This window comes from Spermophilus citellus (assembly GCF_964194105.1).
Source record: "Spermophilus citellus genome assembly, chromosome: 3".
NCBI lineage: Eukaryota > Metazoa > Chordata > Mammalia > Rodentia > Sciuridae > Spermophilus > Spermophilus citellus.
This window is the reverse complement of record NC_138184.1, coordinates 87,554,317-87,574,629: the sequence shown is the minus strand read 5'-3', so window position 1 is coordinate 87,574,629 and position 20,313 is coordinate 87,554,317. Positions and strand designations below refer to the sequence as shown.

General features: G+C 53.5%; 1 protein-coding gene across 1 annotated transcript in view; it reads left to right on the top strand.

The window, feature by feature from the left end:
* The window catches only part of CUX2 (cut like homeobox 2), a 235,672-nt gene that overhangs the window by 141,843 nt on the left and 73,516 nt on the right, over positions 1-20,313 (top strand). Inside the window, exons 2-3 of the mRNA XM_081287918.1 lie at positions 3,273-3,383; positions 6,728-6,775. Of these exons, the coding sequence (XP_081144044.1) occupies positions 3,273-3,383; positions 6,728-6,775 (159 nt within the window). The remainder of the gene's footprint in view (positions 1-3,272; positions 3,384-6,727; positions 6,776-20,313) is intronic.

Sequence of the window (20,313 nt, the reverse complement as noted above, 5' to 3'; positions counted from 1 at the left end):
ATCAAGTGCTGCTAGGAGAGGCCCTGCTGGCTGGCCATGTGGCTGTCCGCTCTCATGTCTCTAAAACTCGACAGACCAGGGCTGGTTTGTGTTTATAATAGAATTTTTTTTTTCTGCTTTTGTTTAAATAAATATAGTGCCATGAGCTTTTTTTATTTTAAGTGTGTTTATTTTAAAAGACTCTTGTCAATCCTGTCGCTGGCCCTCTTGCTTTGTTGATGTTCAGATATCTGTGTCTTCTTAGGGTGGACTGGAGTCGCTCTGCGTGGCTTCTCTTGGTATAGTAAGACATGGCAACCTTCTGTCCGACTTCCATTTTTGTTTTGGGTTTTTTGTTTGCTTAGGTTTTTTTTTTTTTTTTTGTACGGGGGAGGGGGCTCTGACCTGTAACGCCCAGAACTCTTGAAATCACTGATCTAGTGGGGTGTTTGGCAAGCTCTTGACATCTCTAAGATTGCTATATGCCAGCATTTACTGGACACTTGCAACTGTGCGTGACACTTGCACATTTATATCACATCGTTTAAAACAAGGTCCCTAGTGCCTCCAGCGAATGGAGAAGTGCAGCAGAAGAGCAAGCCTTCAAAATCTGCCTTGATGATCCTCCACGCAGGTCATCCTCACCTCAGTTGTTAGAATTGGCTGTCACGTGTTTCCAAGCCCCCGCTTGAATTGGCTTTCAGGTATGTTAACATGTGTGTCACATGAAATGGCGTCTGTTCTCCTAGTGTGGTGCCTGGTACGTATAAGTGCTCGATAAGTAGTAGTTGTGATGATGATGATGATTATTTACCATGATTATTATTATTGGTGTTGGTTTTGTTCACCATGGGAATGTGGCGAGAATTCAAGATTGAAGGGTGAATATAGATTAGGCAAAGTTGGGGGAGAATATGTCCATCGTGAATCATTTACTCAAAGGCCAGGGCAGGGGTGCCAGTGTTCCTCTGCCTGGCTTGGGCATGGCAGACACCTGCCTATCAGAGCTGCATCCCCAGCAGCCCTGAAGGCACAGGCAGAAGGAGCCGGGCACGATGACTGGGTAGAGCGGATCTTGGACTTACCTGCCCTGAGATTTCCAGGTTTGACGTCTGTGATGAGGACTCTCAGTCCATCCCCGACCAGTTCTGCAGGCTGCTGGGATATGGAGAGGTGCAGTGTCCTCGAGATAAGAAGCTGGTTTTGGACCATGAGATTCCAAAACCAAGCGAGGTAACCCCAGGTCCAGTTGCTTCTCCAGAAGCAGTGTAAAAATAACATCTTTGTCTCTAAAAGAAATGAGAGAAACCCAAGGAAAACCTCTGTGAATGCTCTGCTGCCACTCAAATTGACCATGGTGTTCCAGTCCTTTCTTTCCTGCCAAGTGAGATTCCATCCACCTGGCTGCACCAACTGTTGGGTTTTGTCAACCTTGATCTCTTGTTACAAACATAGATCTCCCCAGTCACTTGATATTTTGGTTGTGGTCAGCTGTGCTTTCTTTATAGGAAAACTATGATTAGTTTTAAATGATGACAAGCCAGAAGTAGCCCCCCCCCCCCCCCGCCGCCGCCGCCCCATGACACCTTGTCTCACCTGGCTCAGACTTTCCCAAGGTTCTGGGCCAAAAGTCACCACCCACGTGTGCCCTGTGTTCCTGCAGGCCCTGGCTCAGCACCTTGGAGAGCGCTGGCCCCAGCCTCCGACCCAACAGCTGCTTTCTGCCCTGGCTTTCCTGTCTAGCCTCACGATTCCCATGGGGCTAGACATTTCCTTGGAACAGAAATTCCTCCCTGGATTTCTTCAAAGGCTCTTTGGGCCAGAGACTGTTGCCCCAGGCTGGAATACCAGGTTTATGAAGCTCTGGTGAGCTGCCATGGAGCAGATCCTCCAACTCTCAAACATGATATAAGACAATTACCATGCATTTCGTCTCTTAGAGGGAAAAGGATTTGCAGCGGGTTAATAGTACTTTTATTTCATTATCTAATGGTAAAAGTGTTTCATTGTGTGTGCAAGATGAATGTGTATTAGCGATGACAAATGGGGTCTTTCAACGCGGTGCCGGGCCTCATCATACATATGTTAGATTAAAGAGTTCACCCTGGAAATACACTCCCGCATCTGCGTGTGTGTTTTTAATAAATCTGATTGCAGAAATTTATTGCACCACCGGATTTAGGAAATTATGGGGCTTGATTGCTGCAAATATAATCGGGTGATATATACAGAAATGCTTCTCGAGTTATGGTCCAGAAAAAAAGCCCATCTCAGGCTGGTGCCAGAAAGCAGCAGACCACATAAACAGAGCATTTCTCGAATTATGCAAATGAAATCCATGACAACTCCTGGTGAATTGTGCTCCCCCGTGAAACTGCCACCGTTACAGTGAAGAAAGCTTTGAGAAGGCGATCAAATATACATGTACAGCCGCAGACATCGTCTGTGACAAGCATGAGCCGCGGCGTCTTCCCTACCCTCCCTCCCTCTTGTCCCTCACTGGTACGTCCAATAAAACCCTGTCTGGCACCTTCGTGGCCCACAGCAGGCGAGGCACCCCCATCCCTCTCTGCTGAATCCAGGAGCCTTGGATGAATTATGTCTTATACTCGTGGTGAACCTTAAATGATTTACTGGAGGGTACACAAAAGGTCAGCACACTTCTTATTGGCGCCTTCATTTTTTTCCAAAATCTACTGAAATTAAAAAGCCATCTATATCTTTAGAGGCGTATTTATGAACCTTTAAGTGTAAGTAAGTCATAGTTGGAACCGTTCCCACCTCTGATATATGAAAGCTGTCGACGGCACTCTCACACACTATAATGTGCCCATACAATATGCCGCACTTTACTATTTTGACACGGTTTGGAGATGTTTTCTACAGTTACTGACAAGCTTATGCCATTGCTCCTTTGGAAATATAAGAGGTGGGGCAGGAGGGTGGGAAGAGATGGGGGAACAGCTCCATCCGACTTGACGGGAGATTATTGATCTGGCCCAATTTACAATGAGAAAAAGAAAGTGGTCCTGGGTTCTATGCATGATGTTATATATGTGTGTGTGTGTGTGTATTATATATATATATGATTTTTTTTGGTTGCATACCAGTTTTGTAAATTATTCATTTGTGCCAGGAGTCAACATCTTGTCTTTACTTCAGTTTTGTAAGTTACAAAAACTTGTTCGGGAATGCTGTTTTGTACAATGATTAAAAAGAGAAAAGGGGGGCATCCTATTCTTTCTCTCTTTTTTTAAATTTTTATTTTATTTTTTATTTTTTTATTGTTCCAGAAGGAGCTTAATTCCGTCGCTTCCGAGCTGTCTGCGCGGCAGGAAGAGAGTGAACATTCTCATAAACATTTAATTGAACTCCGCCGGGAATTTAAGAAAAATGTACCTGAGGTACAGTATATTTGCTGTTATAGAATTAACTCAGTGGGAATGCAGATTTTTCTCTGTTCAAACTGTATTTTGAAAACTGTAGACATAAGTGACTAACAAGAAAAGAAGCTAATTAGCCACCAAGAAAAATTACAGCCCCCAGCCTTTCCATGATTCTGGATACCATGGTGCTCAGCAGCGCTGTCTAAAGTCAGGGCCAACTGTGTCTCCCTTGAAGCTGTCATTTTCCAGGACTGCAGGAAACATCCTCCACCTCCATACCCACGTCAAGGGCTCGACCTTGGCAGCAAAGACAGTTTGGCCCGAGTTCTTGGATTTATTTTGCTTTTCTGTTGGTGTTGGGGAGATGGCAGCTCTGGACCCCCCTGCCATCTCTGGAGCTCTGCCTCCACCACCTATATATGCACCCGTCCTTCCCCACCTGCTCCCTGCAGTGACAGCCACCAGGATTCTTTAGCTCAGCCGCCATGGGGTGACCCTGAGAAAGAGTGGTCCCCAGCAATGGAAGCCACATCCCTCCACCAAGGAACGGACTAGCATAGACATGAGTCTGTTCTTTGCAAGGGTGAATGTGAGAATTCTCGTCCTCCCTCTGTCAGGCCCCCCTGTTGCTTCTCAAATTAAACCAAAAAAATGATGGGAACAAACACAAATAGGAAAAATAAGGCCCCTGACTCTAACACTGGCAGGGATGTGGCACATCAGAGCTTTTACAGAAGCAGTCACCAAGCCAGACCCAACCGAGGGCCAACAGTATCCCCCTCTGGTCAGCAGAAGCTTAACATTCGAGCACTCTTACCTGCCCACGAGTGCTGGGTCCAGGCTAGGCCAGGGTGTGGCATCATCTAGGATACCTGAACCCCCAGGGACTCCTGTTGCTGTCCTGCTGATGGAGGCGGGGCCTAGCCAGAGGAGGCTACATGGGCAGTGGGCGGAGGCTGCATTCCGTCTGGCCTCTTGGCTGTAGAATCATCTTACTCAGGTCCTCAGTGTTGTTGGTTCTTCAAGGCAAGAAAGGGGTCTGGGATTTAGATAGAACTTGTCCATGAGCAAGTCTAGCAGGGATCTCAGGTTGGAGGCCTGAGAGAGGCTGGACAAGAAGACACGGGTCTTGGTTCTAAGAGTGTCCCCAAGCCACGGCCCCAGAAAGGCCAAGTCAGGCCTTTGGTTTGACTCTGGGAACTGAGAAGCCCGAGGGATGCCAAGGTGCCCTCCTTTCCCTTTTGAACGACACATTTTGGTCTTTAAAATGATCTTCTCCCCAGATTGAGAATGATCCAACTCTGCTGTCTCTGAGAAGGAGAGCTGAATCAACCCCAGACCTTCACTTTTTCTTGTGCACATGCTGTCTCTCCCTCTCCCTCTTGTCCACTCAGACCCTCTGCCTTGTCCTCTTCTCCCCATTGCAGGGTACTTCCCTTCCTCACCACTCCCCTGCCCCGCTGTCCGTGTGGGCGCCCCCAGGTGATGAGAGAAATCCAGGCCAGGTTTTAAGCCTCTGAGTTTGACTTACATAATTTTAATACTGCATAATTATGCAATTATGTAATTAGGAATAAGTTTCCACTCCTATTATAGTCACGGCTCTGAAAATTCTCATTTTTGGAACTCCTCTCTCCTGATGGAAGAGTCGTGCCAAGGCTTATTTAAGAGCATCATCTGGCTGGTGCCAGCTCACCTGCTGCTCGTGCCTCTGCCTGGCTCCCCCCGTTAAGCAGACTAGGCAGGGGGCTTCCAGAAAGCATCGGCCTTGGCCCAAAGCCCCCTCAGATTCTGCTTCCGACAGCTCTCGGCTGTGACTCCCCTGCCCTGAATTGAGTGGGTGGTGAGAAGATCCTGTGGGGACCTGCCTTCCGTTTCCTGCCGTGCCATCCACTTGTTATGTAACCTTGAGAGGCCAACCCCTCTTGGACCTCTGTGTCCCCTTCTGTGGATCCCGGGGCCAGGACTGTGGCTTTAGAGTCCCCTTGTGCTGCTAACAGTCCTGAAGCGGCCCAGGAGTCTCCTGCCCGCTTGTGTTTTATTTGGTCTATGAAGTCTTTCAAAGTTTACGAGAAGTTGCCGATGTTTAGCATCTCAGATTTCACCTACAAATTGGCCTCCCAGTGTCTTTGAGACTGTTTGGTCGATCTTGCAGCCCGGAGGCTATATGTGTCCCAGCTGGGAGCCAGAGCTGAGGCTCTGCACCCTGTTAGATAGTGCCATGTGCTCCTGCCACTTCCTGCCTGGCCTCGGTGGCCATCGGGTTCCTGACCATGACCTTCTGTCACTTAACTGTGTGTCTGAGGCTCCCTGTGATCAGATCCCTTGGGCTCATGGGTGCTGCTCATGTCCAGCTAACATCAATGGATCAGCAGCTTGGAGAAGCCAGGGGACAACAATCAGAGGAGGAGCACCAGGACCCCTGAGAGGCCCCTTGTCTGGGATGGAAGCAACACAACCCATTTCTCAATTAAGAGTTGTCTCTTTACCTGACCACGGGTGTTCTGCCCTCTCCTCCTCTCCTCCTCTCCTGCCTCTGTCACCCCCTCCAGCTCCCTCAGCTCCTCCTCCCACCAGACCTTCCTGTAGCTGTGACGGGGGTGCAGGATCCCCTGTGGACCTCAGAGGAAACCAGAGGCTTCAGGGCTGGAATTTAGAGGTGCCAAAAGCTTCCTTCTTGTACTCTGGGGAGAAGAGCCACAGGAGTCCTCCAGGGGAGCCTTTGGTGCTGGGAAACTCAACATCACTTAAAAAGTCAAGAAATTCAGATAAGGAAATAGGAGGCACCTAGTGGCCAGAGGGCCCCCACCACCACCCTGCCAAGACAGGTCACTTCCAGAGTGTCCACCGACATTCCCATAGCCCTGCCTCTAAGCTGGGAGCTGCAGGGACTCTGGGGACCCAACTGAGATCCCAGAAACTGCACATTCCCATGAGGAAGGAGGAGTGGCCAGGAAGGGACATTCCAAGAGGCAGAGTGCAGTCTTCATGGGATGGGGAGCCTGGGGAATGGCAACCTGAAGAGGCAGCCTCTGAGGGGTTCCTTGAAGGATGAGGGTTTTTGAAGGGACTAGATGACTGGGCCCAAGTGGAGAAGCGGTGCCACCTCCAGCCCCCACTGCGGAGTGTCCTGTGGTAACCTGCCAATTATGCAGATAAGATAGTCTGCACAAAGACCATGTCGTGATCAGATGCCTATGGAAATGCCACTTCTCTCCCCCTCATCTAGAAATTCCCAATGTGCCTTATATTAAAGGCTCTGAAAAGACCTACAGAATAAGAACCTCTGGGAACACCAACCCTGACAACAGGGCCGGCCTGCCCACTGGTACGATGGTGAACTCTTCATTGCTCTCTTTCAGGAAATCAGAGAGATGGTGGCTCCTGTATTGAAAAGCTTCCAAGCCGAGGTAAGACCTAAGGCCAAGGATGACAGAGAAGTACACCTGCTCCCCTCCTGCCCTTGCTAGAGCTGCCCAAGAAGCCAGCAGCCTCTGCAGGTTCTGGAGAGTTGTCTTTTTACCTGACCACGGGTGCTCTGCCCCACCCCCAACAGTGTCCCATCCCAAGGGATGTGAGGAGCACGGGATCTGCTCTGGTTCCTGGAATTCCAGGCCTCCATCTTTCTGGACTGCCCAGCTTCCCTGGTTCTGCGATATATGAAATCTGTGATCTTGAGCAAATCCTTTGCCTTCCAGGTGTGGTTTCCCACTTTTAAATCGGGTCTGTCCTGGGAGACCTGTGCGCCCTGGGGCACTCTACTGTGCTTCCGTTCCCCAAGGCAGCCTTGCAGAGAAGTGCAGTCAGTCGCCAGCCTGCTCAGAAAGTCTTTCTGCCGGCCACTCTTGGAGGATGGAGTCCGCTGTGCTCACATTATTTCCTGCCAACCCATCAGGCCGAGTTCTTGAACAGCAACTGAGCTGTCCTCAGCCGATCATTCCTCTGGACTTCCTGAACCCTAACCCATGAGCTTGAACCTCCTCATTTCTCCTTGTTTCTTAACGTTGTGGCCAGGGAGCCACAGGGGCCGTGCCTACTGCATCCCATCTCCACGGGGCTCCTCTAAGACTTGCTGGCAGGGCCAGGGTTGACGTTCTCTGAGTTCGCCTGAGGGGTGCATGTTAATTCTGTCGTCCACCAGGTGCCACCTGCAGCACCACGTAAGCACCCAAGGCCACGTGAAAGTAAGCGGTGGCTGGATTTAGTCAGGTGTCGCTGGTTCGCATGTTCTCAGCTCTTGGTTTCATTACCAGGCGGGCTGATGTGCTTATTTATTTATAGGGTCATCCAGTATTGATTCATTTGGTTGTGAGGTGCCTGGGCAGGAGGGAAAGAAGACAAAAACAAAAAGAAGAAATGATGTCAGGGGTGTGCTTCCTGACTTTGTGTTTTTCAAAAGACAGAGGTTCCTAGCTACCAACTCCTGGTCCCAGAAGGAGACTCAGCAGGGAGGGAGCCAATCCTGCCACCAGCCCAAAGACAGGTATTGAGCTGTCTTGAAGCCACTGTCACATTCTCAGCAGTTCCCTTTTTTGAGCCTCAGGTGCCCTATCTGTAAGATGGGAATAGCCTCTATAGATCTTAGGGATGGACTGAGCTATAATGAACAGAAAGGGGTTAATATCACATCTGTCACTGGAAAGTTTTGAGAGAGTGAAGAACAGCCCAGGTTTGAATCCCACCTCTGCCACTTACTAGCTGTGTGACCTTAGGTGAGTTGTTTAACCTCTCTGTGCCTCCATTTCCTCATTTGTAGAATGGGTAAGGATTTACTTGTTTCATAGTGTTGTGATTGAGGAAGAACAAAGTTAATACCAAAATAGTGCCATAGAATGCTGCCTTGGAGGTTAAAATCTGGGGCAGTTATCACTGACCTCCAAGCCAGGTTGATTGGGCCCCTGCTATAATTGGGTTGGTGCTGCCTCTTCCCTTACTAGCCGTTTAAGGCTTTTTACCCAAAAGAAGATGACTTTCTGTCCTCATAGGATGCAAGCATAACTTAGGTCACCTTTTAAATAGTAGAAAGAGTTGGACAGGAAGACAGGCCATGTTCAGAAGACCCACAAGCAGACTGTGAAGCACAGGTGCCAATCAGCCTCAGACAGGCCTGCTTTGACTCTCAGCCTTGCTCCTTAAACTAGCTGTGTGGCCTCAGGGATGTTCCATAACCTCTCTGAACTTCAGCTTTCCTCCTCTGGCAAATGTGGCCTGATAAGGATTCGAAGAACTGAGCAGCTCCCAGGCAGCCAGCAGAGAGTACAGTACACAAGTGGTGCTCAATAAATACTGGTGTGGGAAAGTCCCAGTGGAGCTGAAGGGGAAGACAAAGCAGACGCTTGTTTCCAAAACCCACGTGGCCTGTCGCGCAGACACTATTTTAATAGCTGGGCATCTTCAAAGAACTCTGTTAATTTCCTTAAGAGGGCTTTCCATCGTCCCTTTAATGTACCAAAAAGACTACATTTGTCTGGAATTTTATTCCCGAAACTCCGGCTCTCCTCATGATGTATTGACTAAGCCATTGCGCCTGCCCCATGCCCAGGGGAGGAAAGGCCACCAGAGAAAGAAAGGTGTTAATAACCAGCCTCTTCCCGGCTCAGAGCAGGCTGCGCGCGCCTGGCTGTTTCTAATCCAAGTATGATGTTCATGTTAACATTTTTAATGAGGCCCAGCTAGGTGCTTCTCCCTCGCCCTGCACCCGCTGCACCGGGGCCTGGGTGGGAGCTGTGGGTTCCCACATGGGCATCAGTCACCTCCCGGTAGTATGCCCTGGGGCAAGCACTGTCTGGAGTCCCATAAACCAGCCCACAAAAGCCACCGTGGCCCATCATCCCACCTCCATCCCTGACACAACCTCTGGTTTAAGGGCACTAGGATCAAGTTCATCTCTGAACTTCAAGCCACAGCCCTGGCATATGCAGGATCTAGGCACCTTTCATCTCACATGCTTGTAGTGTGTGGGTCTCTCCCTCCCTCCCTCTCCCCTCTCCCCCTCTCTCCCTCTCCCGGTCTCTCTTTCTCTCCCCCTTTCGGCCAGGGAGGGGGTGGAGAGGAAGTGAATTCTCCCTGCTGTGAATCAGGGAAGGTCTTTCTGCCTTGATTGCTTAAAGGACAATTGTGATTTCCCCTGCTCAGGGAAACAAAGACAGCCAGAGAAGGTGGCTTAATGGAGACAGCTTGAAATGGCCAAAGTTTGAATATCCTTGCGCACAGAGAAAAGAGCAAGACGAAAGCCCCGCTAATTACAAAAGTTGCTTTATGAAAGATAATTCAAAGCAATAATTTAGCAAACATAATCAAGTCGCACAGATGGGGCTGTTGATGGATGGATTGCAACATGCAATTAGCAGTTCTCGCAGTTACATATCATTAACCCTCCGAGCACAAAAATTATTTTCTCATTATTAGTTGAAAAGGTAAAATTAAGCTGACTAGACAGTAAAGGAACAAACTACAATTAATTACCTTCATTTATTACAGTCATTATTTTAAACTTATTTTTACTTGGAGAGAGAGATGAAAACATCTAAATTAAAAGTTTTGTTATGCTAAATCTGAGGTGAGACTTCCATGGAGCATGTGAACCGGTCTTGTCTGGGGAGACCCCAGGTCTCTGCCAGGAAATTTTTCTCTGCCGCCTCCTTGATGGAAAACACGTTGGTTGGACTGGAACAGAGATATTCACCTGTGCCTGAAGGAAACACAGCATCTAGGCTGACCTGGCCTCTGACCCCTGGGCAGGTGGGAGAGTAGGAGTGAGCCTGCTGTCTGAGTCCCACCCAGTGATGATCTGGAGTGACCTTGGCAGGTTGCTTTGTGTCTCTGAGCCATTGTTTTTTCACCTGTAAGTAGAGGCAGCTGCTAGGGTTGCCTGAGAGTCAGAGATGAGTAGCCATGAGCTTTCCAAACCTGGTTTGCCTGGTTGGCCAGAGCCAAGAATGTCCTCCCAGGCCCCCCTGAGCCTGAGAGAGCTCACGTCTGGGATTATAGGGGATGGAGCAAGAGCGCTCCCCAGGAGGGGCCAAGGCCACCAGCATCCTGCAGTCATTACCACTTGATGAGCATTTCCTGGGAGGCAGCATTCTGTGTCACAGCCTGATGGTCCCTGGGCTCCGTTGACGTGGTGGACAGCAGGAGGGTCGGCGATACCCCAGGACTTCCCAGAGAAGATGGGCCCTTCTCCTGGGCCCACTGCCAGGTGTTCCACATGTGCAGCACCACCGGGAGGCCTATGCAGCCTCCACAGACAGCGAGACCTGCCCCTGCCCTCAGGGGCCATCTCTGGGGCTGAGTCCCTGTGGCTGAGCCTGTGTCCAGCAGTCCTGTCGCCAAACTCACCTTCTCACTTCAGCCCCACGGTGGGTGCAGTGGCGTCCCCGTCCTGTGCACGTCTGGGTGTTTGCTTGAACTCCCCATCGAGGCCTCGAGTCAGGGCCTTAGTCCTCTGGCCTGGGCCTCCTCTGACCAGTGGCACATGGCAGACGGGCTGCGTGCCGGGCTGAGATAGCGCCCAGCCCACGACCTGAGGAGGAGAAAGGCCAGGAGCCACACGGAACGCCCTCCTGTGGAACTGTCACCACCTGGCTACCCGAGGACAACTGCGGAGCTGAGCCCCATCTGCAGAACTGTGAGAAACCATAACTGGTTGTTTGGAGAGGCTCCGACGGGGGTGCTGGTCACCCCATAGATCAGCAGGCCCTGATCTGCAGCGGGCAGCCTCCCCCTCCTCCTCCCCCGGCCCTCCCTCCACCTCCCCCGGGCCTCCCTCCACCTTTTGGCAGGTTTTAGCCTTGCCAGGACGCTCTCCAAAGCTAGGCCTTAGTCCTCGTCCTTGTGATGGACTACAGGCTTCTCAGAGGGTCAGTGACAGTGCCACCAGGGAGCCATCACTACCCAGGCTCCGCTCAGGCCTGGCCTTGCCCCCCGGACCCGGGTGAGGAGCACCAAGGTTCTGTGGCTCCCGGGGCCCCCCCCATGTCTTATGGGATGGGTGGTCCGAGCCCCCTGGAGGCTAAAGGGCGATGAGGGCAGAGGCCCCACTGACCCAGGGGCAGGGGCAGCATCGGGACGGAGAGGAGCGAGAGATGGCGTCTCCCATCTCCTGGGTGGGTTGGTGAGCACAAGGCACAGTGGCCAGCTGATGGCTTCAGCCTGGGTGGAAGTGTGTGATGAGCAAGTGGCTCGGTCCTCAGCTGACGTGCTGACCCTGGTGGAGTCTGCTCCTGTGCTGGCTGAAGCGGCCGTGGCTGGTCTGTGGCTCCCACCCTCTGCTCTGCCGGGGAAGAGCTGTGTGGGCTTGAGCAGGTGGCTGTCCCTCTCAGCCTTTTTCATGACCATGACGGGGATGACACTGTCATGTCCCCTCCTCTGTTGAAGAGAAGAGGCAAGGATAAGAGGCACTGCTGAGTGCTCAACAGATGTCACCAGCTGGTGTCCCCACCTGAGTTACCAGTTGCCTGGAGCCTGGGAAATGGGTGAGAGCAGGAGCCCCAGCATTGCTGTGCTCACAGGAGGAACCACAGTGCCGTGGCCATTTCCTCTCGTCCACTAGGAAGGATGACTCCCGCCTCCAGGGTGCTTTCCCCGTGGTGGGCTTTATTCTTGGGCTTTTCAGGCATCACCTCATTGAGTCCTTCCACTGCCCCTGTGAAGTGGGCATTATTACTATTTCCATTTAAAGGCATGAGTAGAGGCCCAGAGAGGTCAACTAGTTTGCCCAGGGTCACACAGCTAGGGAGCAAATGAGCTGGGATGGAAGCCCCAGCCCATCTGGTTCCAGAGCTGATACCTGTCTGTTACTCATCCTCCCGGGGAGGGGGTGGGCACTGGTCAGCTTTTAGAGCCATTTCTCCCCCAGCCCTGCCAGCTGGTTAGGACCATGTGAGGGAACCCCACTTATAAAGGGATGGCCATACCAGTGCTGTGAATGCTGGAGAACAGCCAGTTGAGGGAAGAGAGAGTGACGAGATCAAAGGCAGGTGCAAGAGGAGACCCCTCTGTGGGAGAGCCCCAGGCAGGTGCAGAGAGGAGGGACTTGGGTGGCAACCAAGGGTGTGTCCTGTAGGGTGGGGGGCTCAGGTGGAAGTGATCTTGGTTTGAGGATGCCCTCCACTCCCTGCTCAGGTGGCCTGGCTGCAAGAAGAGATGTCCTGGGCTCTTGTCCTGGGTTGGGACCCCACTTTGACACACACTACTGCCTGGGAGGGAAGAGCAGGAAGCCCTGGGTATCTCTGGAGCAGCAGGGCTGGGAAGGAGGTACCTGTGACCCTCCAGGTCCTGGCTCTGGGTGGAGCCGTGAGCAGGCTGGTTCTCCGGAGGGGGCTTATGCTCCTGATTAGCAACCAGAGTGGCCCCGTCACAGCTAAGCCAGAGCCCATCCCTCTGCTCTGATCTATCATGGCTCCCACTTTATCTAGTCGTGCCCCAAAGTCCCAAGTGATCTGGTGCCTGTGACCTTTAGACAAATGCACAAGGACAAAATTAGGCCCCAGGATTTCTGGGTGAGCAGGGGTTAAGGGACACCAGTGATTGACGGGCTCTGAGCTGGATGGGAGGTGGGGCTGTCAGGGAGGGCTTCCCTGCCCGTTCACCAGGTGGGGTCGGTAAAGGGAAGACTGTCCAGGCAAGGGGGCAGCAAGTGCCACCGCCTGAGGAGGACGAGCCAGGCTCAGGCTGCTGGCAGAGGGCGAGGCAGATGGGCCTGATGGCAGAGGGCAGTAGCCTTGAGCCTCCCCTAAGGGGTCTCCCTCCTCTGGGGCCCACGTCCCTCTGGTTCTCTCCCTGCCTCAGGCTCAGGCCTGGCACCAGATGGACACGGTCATCTCCTCTCTAGGCCTCAGCTTCCTCATCAGGGGTGACCACAGAGCCTCCCCACAGAGACACCACCAGCACCATGTAAGAGGCCCACGGTGGGCTTGTGACCCAAACCCTTCTGGACCCTTCTCTAGGGCAGTGGCTGCCCTGGTTCCAGGCACAGCTGCTTAGTAAGGGACAACAGGTGGCAACTCCAGGCTCCATTATGCCCTTCAGAAGGTGGCACTGATGGCACCCTGGTGTTTGCCTGTTCTGTCACCCGTTGGTCTAGCAGGTCTGATCGGCTGCCAGGATCTGGCAGGTGGACGTGGGCAGGAGCCCAACTCCGTCCAGTGGAGGTGGGGGGCAGGCAGACTGTCTGGCTGGGCGAGGTCTGCAGGGAAGGGCCTGGGACATGCGGACCACGACAAGTCACGAGCCCCCTCGTCCTCAACCAGGGGCGCCCCTGGCAGGCTGTTCGGGGGCCTGGGGTGCAGGAGGGGCTGAGGACGTGTGCTCTGGCTTGGACGCCAGACTGGAGGTTCTCATGCTGGCCGCTGCAGGGCTGGAGGGGACCTCATCCCTCAGCCAGGGCGGCACCCGACACTGCGTCTGGGTGAACAGGATCCCCAGGGAGGCCCACTGCGCACGGGGAGATGACACCTACCGGGGTATGCACAGCAGCCCGGGCCTCATCACGTGGTAAGGCGAACAGGGCGCTGCTTGCAGCCAAGTTGACCCAACGAGGAGCTTCTCCTCCCTGGGCCCCAGCTCAAGCGTCTGCCCGCGCCCTCCTTTTTTTTTTCTTCCCAGTGCTGGGGGTGGAACCCAGGGCCTTGTGCTCTGAGGCACGTCCCTGGCCCCCATGCCCCCTCCTCTTGGATGACACAGTGACGTGACTGGTGTGCGTCTCCTGGGCTGCCCATAACCATGACTTGTCCTGCAGAGCCTGGCTGCAGCTTGGGTGGAAGTCACCAGAGCCTGAGCCTCCTCCGGGATTGAATGCTGAGACCCGCCCCCGCGTCACCGGACCTGTCACACACTGTTACAACCAAACCAAGAGCCAGCAGCCGTCCTCTCCCTTCATATCATATGCCTTATAAAGTAAATTATTAATGCTTTTCCCCCAGTTAAGCAGTTATTTGCAGTTGTTCCGGGTATTTCTCATTAGAAATAACATCATCTAAAGAACGATATTGATTGATTTTTTTTAATCTTGGAATCATGGACGTGAACCACATATTTATATGACATTCCCTTTAACTAGAATTCTCATGCTTTATTTTTATATTATTGATCTTTTTGACACGAATTGCTTTTTGGCCTTGTGCGAGTGTTGTAAGCTTTCCGCCTGCAGAGGAATGGCCGGCCGGGAAGAGTGATCGCTCCAGCCGCGTGGCACTACCGTATCCCGCACATTTAACAACAATTAGTCAGCGCTGACGCCGGGGCAGACTTTCGCCGGGGCAGACTTTCGGGTATGAAAATTTACAAGCCTTTTAATGGACTGCATTATGGCAGGCCCAGCGAGCGGGCCATCGGTGGGAGACAAGGCCGTGGGCGCACGTCCATCCTGGGCTCTGTGGTCTGCGACTCCCAGCGCTCACTGCTGTCTCCTGGGCAGGGCGGGGCCGGCTGGACACTGTGGCCACGGCAGCCCGTGACTCTAGCAGGGTTGGAGCCATGCCATCATCCGCTCAGTGGGTGATGCTGAGCGCCTGCTCTGTGCCAGGTGTGGCACGACAGGGAGCAGAGTCCTAGTGAGCCCGGCACCGGGTGGGGTAGAAGGGACACAAGCCCAGAGTCACGCACACCTGGGTGTGAATGGCGTCTGTGCCCCTGGCCAGGTGAACCTATCTCCCTGTCTGTCAGATGCCAGTGAGAAGGGTGGGGTTGGTTGCTCAGTGTGTCTCCTGGTGTCTTCTGGACACTCCCCTCTTCCCTCCTTGTGGGCGGTAACCCTGTGGCCCAGGCTCAGGCTGGCTTCCTCCTCACACCCCCTCTGGCTCCCACCAGCTTGGTCCTGTTAGGAAGTCAGCAGGGCAGTCAGCGGGGGCCCAGCAGGGACATGGCGTCCCTCTCCAGTGGCTCCCCAGACACACACTCCCTGCTTCCTTCTTGTTCCCACCGAGACCTTGGTTCAGCAACATATATTTGGTACCTGCTGTATGCCAGCATGGTAGTGATCACCTGTGGTTACATTTCCTGTCCTCAGGGCGCTCACAGCCCCACAGGAGAGACAGACAGACACACACTCGCACAGTGCCAAGGACAGTCGTGGTTATGACTGTGTCACAAGGCCTGGGCGTGAGCCTGGGAAAGCCTAAACCCGCCCTCCCATTCCTTCTTTCTGACAACATTTCTTAAGCTCCTGCTATGTGCAGAGCCTTTGATGGGTCCTAGGGATACAGCAGAAAATAAGACAGTCATGGCCCTGTCCTGGAGAGATTGGGGGACAGCGAGGGACGTGCACACAGTCATGCACACAAAGTATTGGAGGGCAGTGTGGCGTGGTAGTTAGGAGCAGGTGTCTGTAGCTAGACTTTTGGGCCACATGGGTAGAGAAGAGCCCAAATCAGGTCACTTCTCCTCTGGGCTCAGGCTCCTGTTCTGTGAAAGGGGTTCTTGTATCATCCACCTCATTATCCTGGGGGCGTGAGTGTGCGGAGCCGGTCATTGCCCAGCTGCAGAGGCTTCCAACAGGCCAGAGTGGCCGGTGTTCTTGGTCTGGCGTGAGGCTTGGGTGTCAGGCATTTTCAGACTTCGTGGGTGATTCTAATGTCTAAAGTTGGCCACCTTAACCACGTGTGAGCTATAGCTCTGAAGCATTGACATGTTCACATTGCTGTGCCTCCGTCACCCTCATCATCTCCAGGGCCCTCTGCATCTTGCAAAACTGAAACTCCAAATGCTGTCATCGCCGGTGCCACATTCCCCTCCCTGGCCCGGGAGCCCCCATTTCACTTCCACTCTGCATGGAAGCCAGCGGTGGCCAACCTGTGACTGTCTTATTTCACTCAGCATAATGACCTCGGTTTCATCCACGTTCCTCTTCCTTTAATACATCTTTATTTTTCGAAGTACTGGGGATTAAACCTGGGACTTAGCAGGTGCTAGGCAAGTGGTCTGCCACGGAGCTCACCCAGCCCTGGGCATTTTATTTTGACACAGGGTCTTGCCAAGTGGCTCAGGCTGGCCTCAGACCTGTGAGCCTCCTGCCTCAGCTCCTGAGTACCTGGGATTACAGGTTTGAGCCACCACACCCAACTATGGTTCCTTTATGTTTAATATATATCTGTGGTGCTGAGGATCAAACCCTGTGCCTCCCACATACATAGGCAAGAGCTTTACCACGGAGCCCCAGCTCAGCCCTGCGTACACATCTTCCAAGGCTGTCTCCCCACCACTTTGGAGGTCTTATAGCAGGACCTGTGTGGCCCCAAAGCCGAGAGGATTTATGGTCTGGCCTCTTGCCAGAATGTTTGCAGGCCTCTGCTATTAGGGGTGCTCCAGGAGAGACTGAATCGCCACCTCCATCCATCCATCCATCCATCCACCTGCTCAGCAGGTGTGTGCAGAGCCGCTCCTGAATGCAGGCAGGTTGCGGGCACAGGAACCCAGAGGACAGCCCCTCCCAGAGCTGGTGCCTATGGGGAGATGGACATCATCCTTCCTTTCCATCTCTCCCGCCCCAGCAAGGGGACACAAAGACACTGCCGGCCGCAGAGCTGTGCCAGGGAGCTCCATGGGGCTGTGAAGGCATCCCGGGGGGCCAGGGAGGGCCTCCTGGAGAAAGTAACCCAAATGAAGCAAGAGTAGGGACAGTGTAGCCACAGGAAGGCCGAACGGCATGCCAAGGCCAGTGGGGCTTACAGAGCCCAGGGCCACTCCCTGTGCCTCAGCTCCTAGTGTCCCCAGATCTGCTCTGCCAAATGCAGCAGCACTTCAGGCCAGGATCCTCCCGGCATGAGGGCCACCCACCCTCAAAGGCCATCCTTATACGCTCTCCATCCCCCTTCCTGGCCCTGGAGACCACCCTGCAACAGGCAAGGTTCTTATTTCCTCCCTGAGGATTATAAACTCCTGCCCTAGAATGAAGTCATCTCAGCATAAGCACAAAATACTAACACATGTTAACATGTGTTTATACAGTTTCCCAAACTGAAGGATAGCGGAGACCAGTAGAGATCAGGATCGGCCAGATCCTGTATCCCATAACCCATCAGAGGGCTGCCCCAAGCCCCACAGCTGGGAGTGCCTCTCCTGAGCACCTCCTGGGTGTCCCACTCAGCACTGGTAATCTGATGGCCGGGGTATTGCGGAGACTATGTTTCTCTTACCAAGCGGAAACATACAGAGAGGTTGAGACCCCAGTATTTCATAGCTGAGAAGGGGGACTGGGATCTGAACCCGGTGCCTCTGAATGCATCAGCCTGGGCTGTTCCTGCCCCGGCAACCTCAAGTACAGCAGGGCGCAGCAGTCAAGCTAGTGACAGGATGCGTGTGGGGCTCGGGCTCGGCTCCACATAGTCACTTGGAGATCCAGCGTCTCCCGGTTCTGGCTCTGCCCCTCCCTGCCTCCCCAGAGTCCCCTTCACTTAATTGGCAAACAGGGTGGATCCGAGGGCCACCTTCTCAAGGGCCAGTCCTCAAAGTGGCCACATCATTTTCTTCCATATCCCCTGGACTAGAACTCTGTAACAAAGCCGTGCCTTGGAATTGCCAAGGGTGTGTGCAATGTGTGCCCACGAGGGGGAAGCAAACCCGGGTCAGGTAACCCCGTAACCCTCTCCGCTGCACTGTGGCTCCCCAGGAACAAACATCTCACCAGGAACACCTTGCACTTGGCAGCACGTTTGGACAAACAGGAATGAACCCAAGGGGTTTGCCAGGTCCAGGGGGCAGCAACCAGGAGTAGGATCGTGTTCCAACCGGGTTCAGATGTTGCAATGCCTACTGTGTGTCCACTTCTGTGCCAGGCCAGCCAGGGAAAAATACAAGACCTATCCAGTAAGGAGGCCAAGCCTCCACTGGGAGCCCACTCAAGTTCCACTAGGTAAAAGAGATGTGCAGTGGAAGCAAACTGTCCTGGGCCTACCAAGGAGGGCTTCCTGGAGAAGGTGAGATTAGTTGAGATCAGGGAGAGATGGGCAGGGGATGGAGTGGGGGGACAGGGTGAAGCCACAGAGCTCAGACAGACCTGGATTCGAGCCCCAGTTTGACCCTTGGCTGGATGATCTTGGCCAAGTCCTGCCCACACCTCCCTTTCCTCGTCAGGGGAGTGAGACCCAGGTATAGGTTAATCCTGAGGGTGACATGGGGACAGTGCTCAGCACACGGGAAGCTTAAAATGAGTTCCTCACTGTTCCTGGTGGCTGCCTGTGGCAGGGGCTGAGGCCTCAGCTGGTCAACACCTTGGCACCTGAGCACTTAGGGTGGCCTAGCAGGGAGGAAGGCCTGGCTTGGAAGCGTTTGGGGGGCCTCAGACTCCAAGGGTAGCAGAGCATAAGGTCTGGCCCTAGGGAGGCCTTGGGGTCTAGCCTGGGAGCCCTCCAGGAGCCACGGGGGGGGGGGGCCTGGCGCACCCAGTTCTGCCTCTGACCTCAGGGCCCCTCCCCTCCCTGAACCTAAGGCCCACAGCCTGGAAAACAGGGATGACACTCATCCCTCTATGGCAGGCTGTTGTTGGGGGCTCTGAGGTTATGCCTGGCACACAGTAGGTGCCCAGCCACAAGCTGCTCCTGGTTACCGCCAGCCATGTCTGCTTCGTGGGCACCAAGAGGGGTGGCACTGTACCTGCAGGCAGGATGGTAACATCAGTGACCACAGCAGCCAGAGAGGCCTGTGCGCTCCGTACACACCAGGCTCGCTTGGGAGCTCCACACGAATTAGCTGTCATCGTCACCCCTAAGATGACCATGTCTGTCACAGAGATGAGTGAGAGGTGGCACAAGGCTGTCAGCTTGGGGCTGCCAGGGGCCTCAGTTTACACAGGCAGATCCGCCTGCCAGGTGGACAATTTGGCTTGAGCCTCAAAGAGGCCCCTGGACTAGAGCCACAGCCTGACTGGCCTTGGTTCAAGATGAAGACCCAGAAGAATCTCTTGAGGTCTAGATGTGGCATGGCGCCTGGGTGCCGGCTCTCAGTCTGCAGCCTCACTAGCCACTTTGAGTTACTGAATTAGTCTGTGCTTCCGTATTCTAAAATGATTGCAAAATATCTGTCTAAAACCCTTGGGCTCCTAAAAGAAAAAGCTTCCCAGCATCCAAGCTGAGGAAGGGTCATTGTGTCATTAGCTGTCAGCGTGACCCGCATCCTGGACAGAGCTGTGGTGCCAGGCTTCTGAGCCTTTTTTTGCACACTCTGGTCCCTTCCCTCAGAATGCTGTTCCTCCCCTAAGGCCCCTGGCACATCCCCACACATCCTTCACGGCTCCCTGCAGACGTGTCCTGGCTGAGAGACTTCACGGCCCATATCCTCGCCTTTGCCTCCTGAATCACAGGCCTCTGCTCTCCACCGAGCCATGATCCCTGCACGGGCATCGTAGGCTGTGGACATCCTGCCTCTCTTGAAAACAGCCCCAGCGCCGCAGAGTCGGCCCCTCTGGGAAACAATCCAGGTTGATTTACCCAGCGCTCTAGCCAGCCGCCCCCAGGAGCTCCCTCAAGGCTGACAGCGCTCAGATGCTGCTCTAATTAAAACCTTTCAGTAACTCGAAGCAGTGCTAGAATGAAATCCAGACCCCTGACTGCCTCTCCAAGGCCCTCTGCCATCCTACCCTCCCTGCCCACTGCCCTCCCAATTTACACCCTTTCTTGGAAGTTTGCTCCCCAACCCATCCGTACCTCAGGGCCTTTGCACCTGCTCCTCCTTCTGCTGATCTCCACTTCCTGCTAAATGCAGGCTTCTCAGCCTCTTCACCAGCCTCTCTGCCAGCTGGTCTCTACCTACCAGACTCCAGCAGACCCCTCAGTGACAGCAAATATTGTCTCCAGACCTTGCCAGACATGCCCCAGGAGGCAGGATTGCCAGGAACCTTAACCCAGAGCTCCAGAGCCCTGATCAAAAGTCAGTTCCCATGGAAAGTCTTTGTGACCTCCCAGATTTCATCAGTCCTCAATGGTAGGACGCTTACTGGACCCTTGGCAGGGCTCAG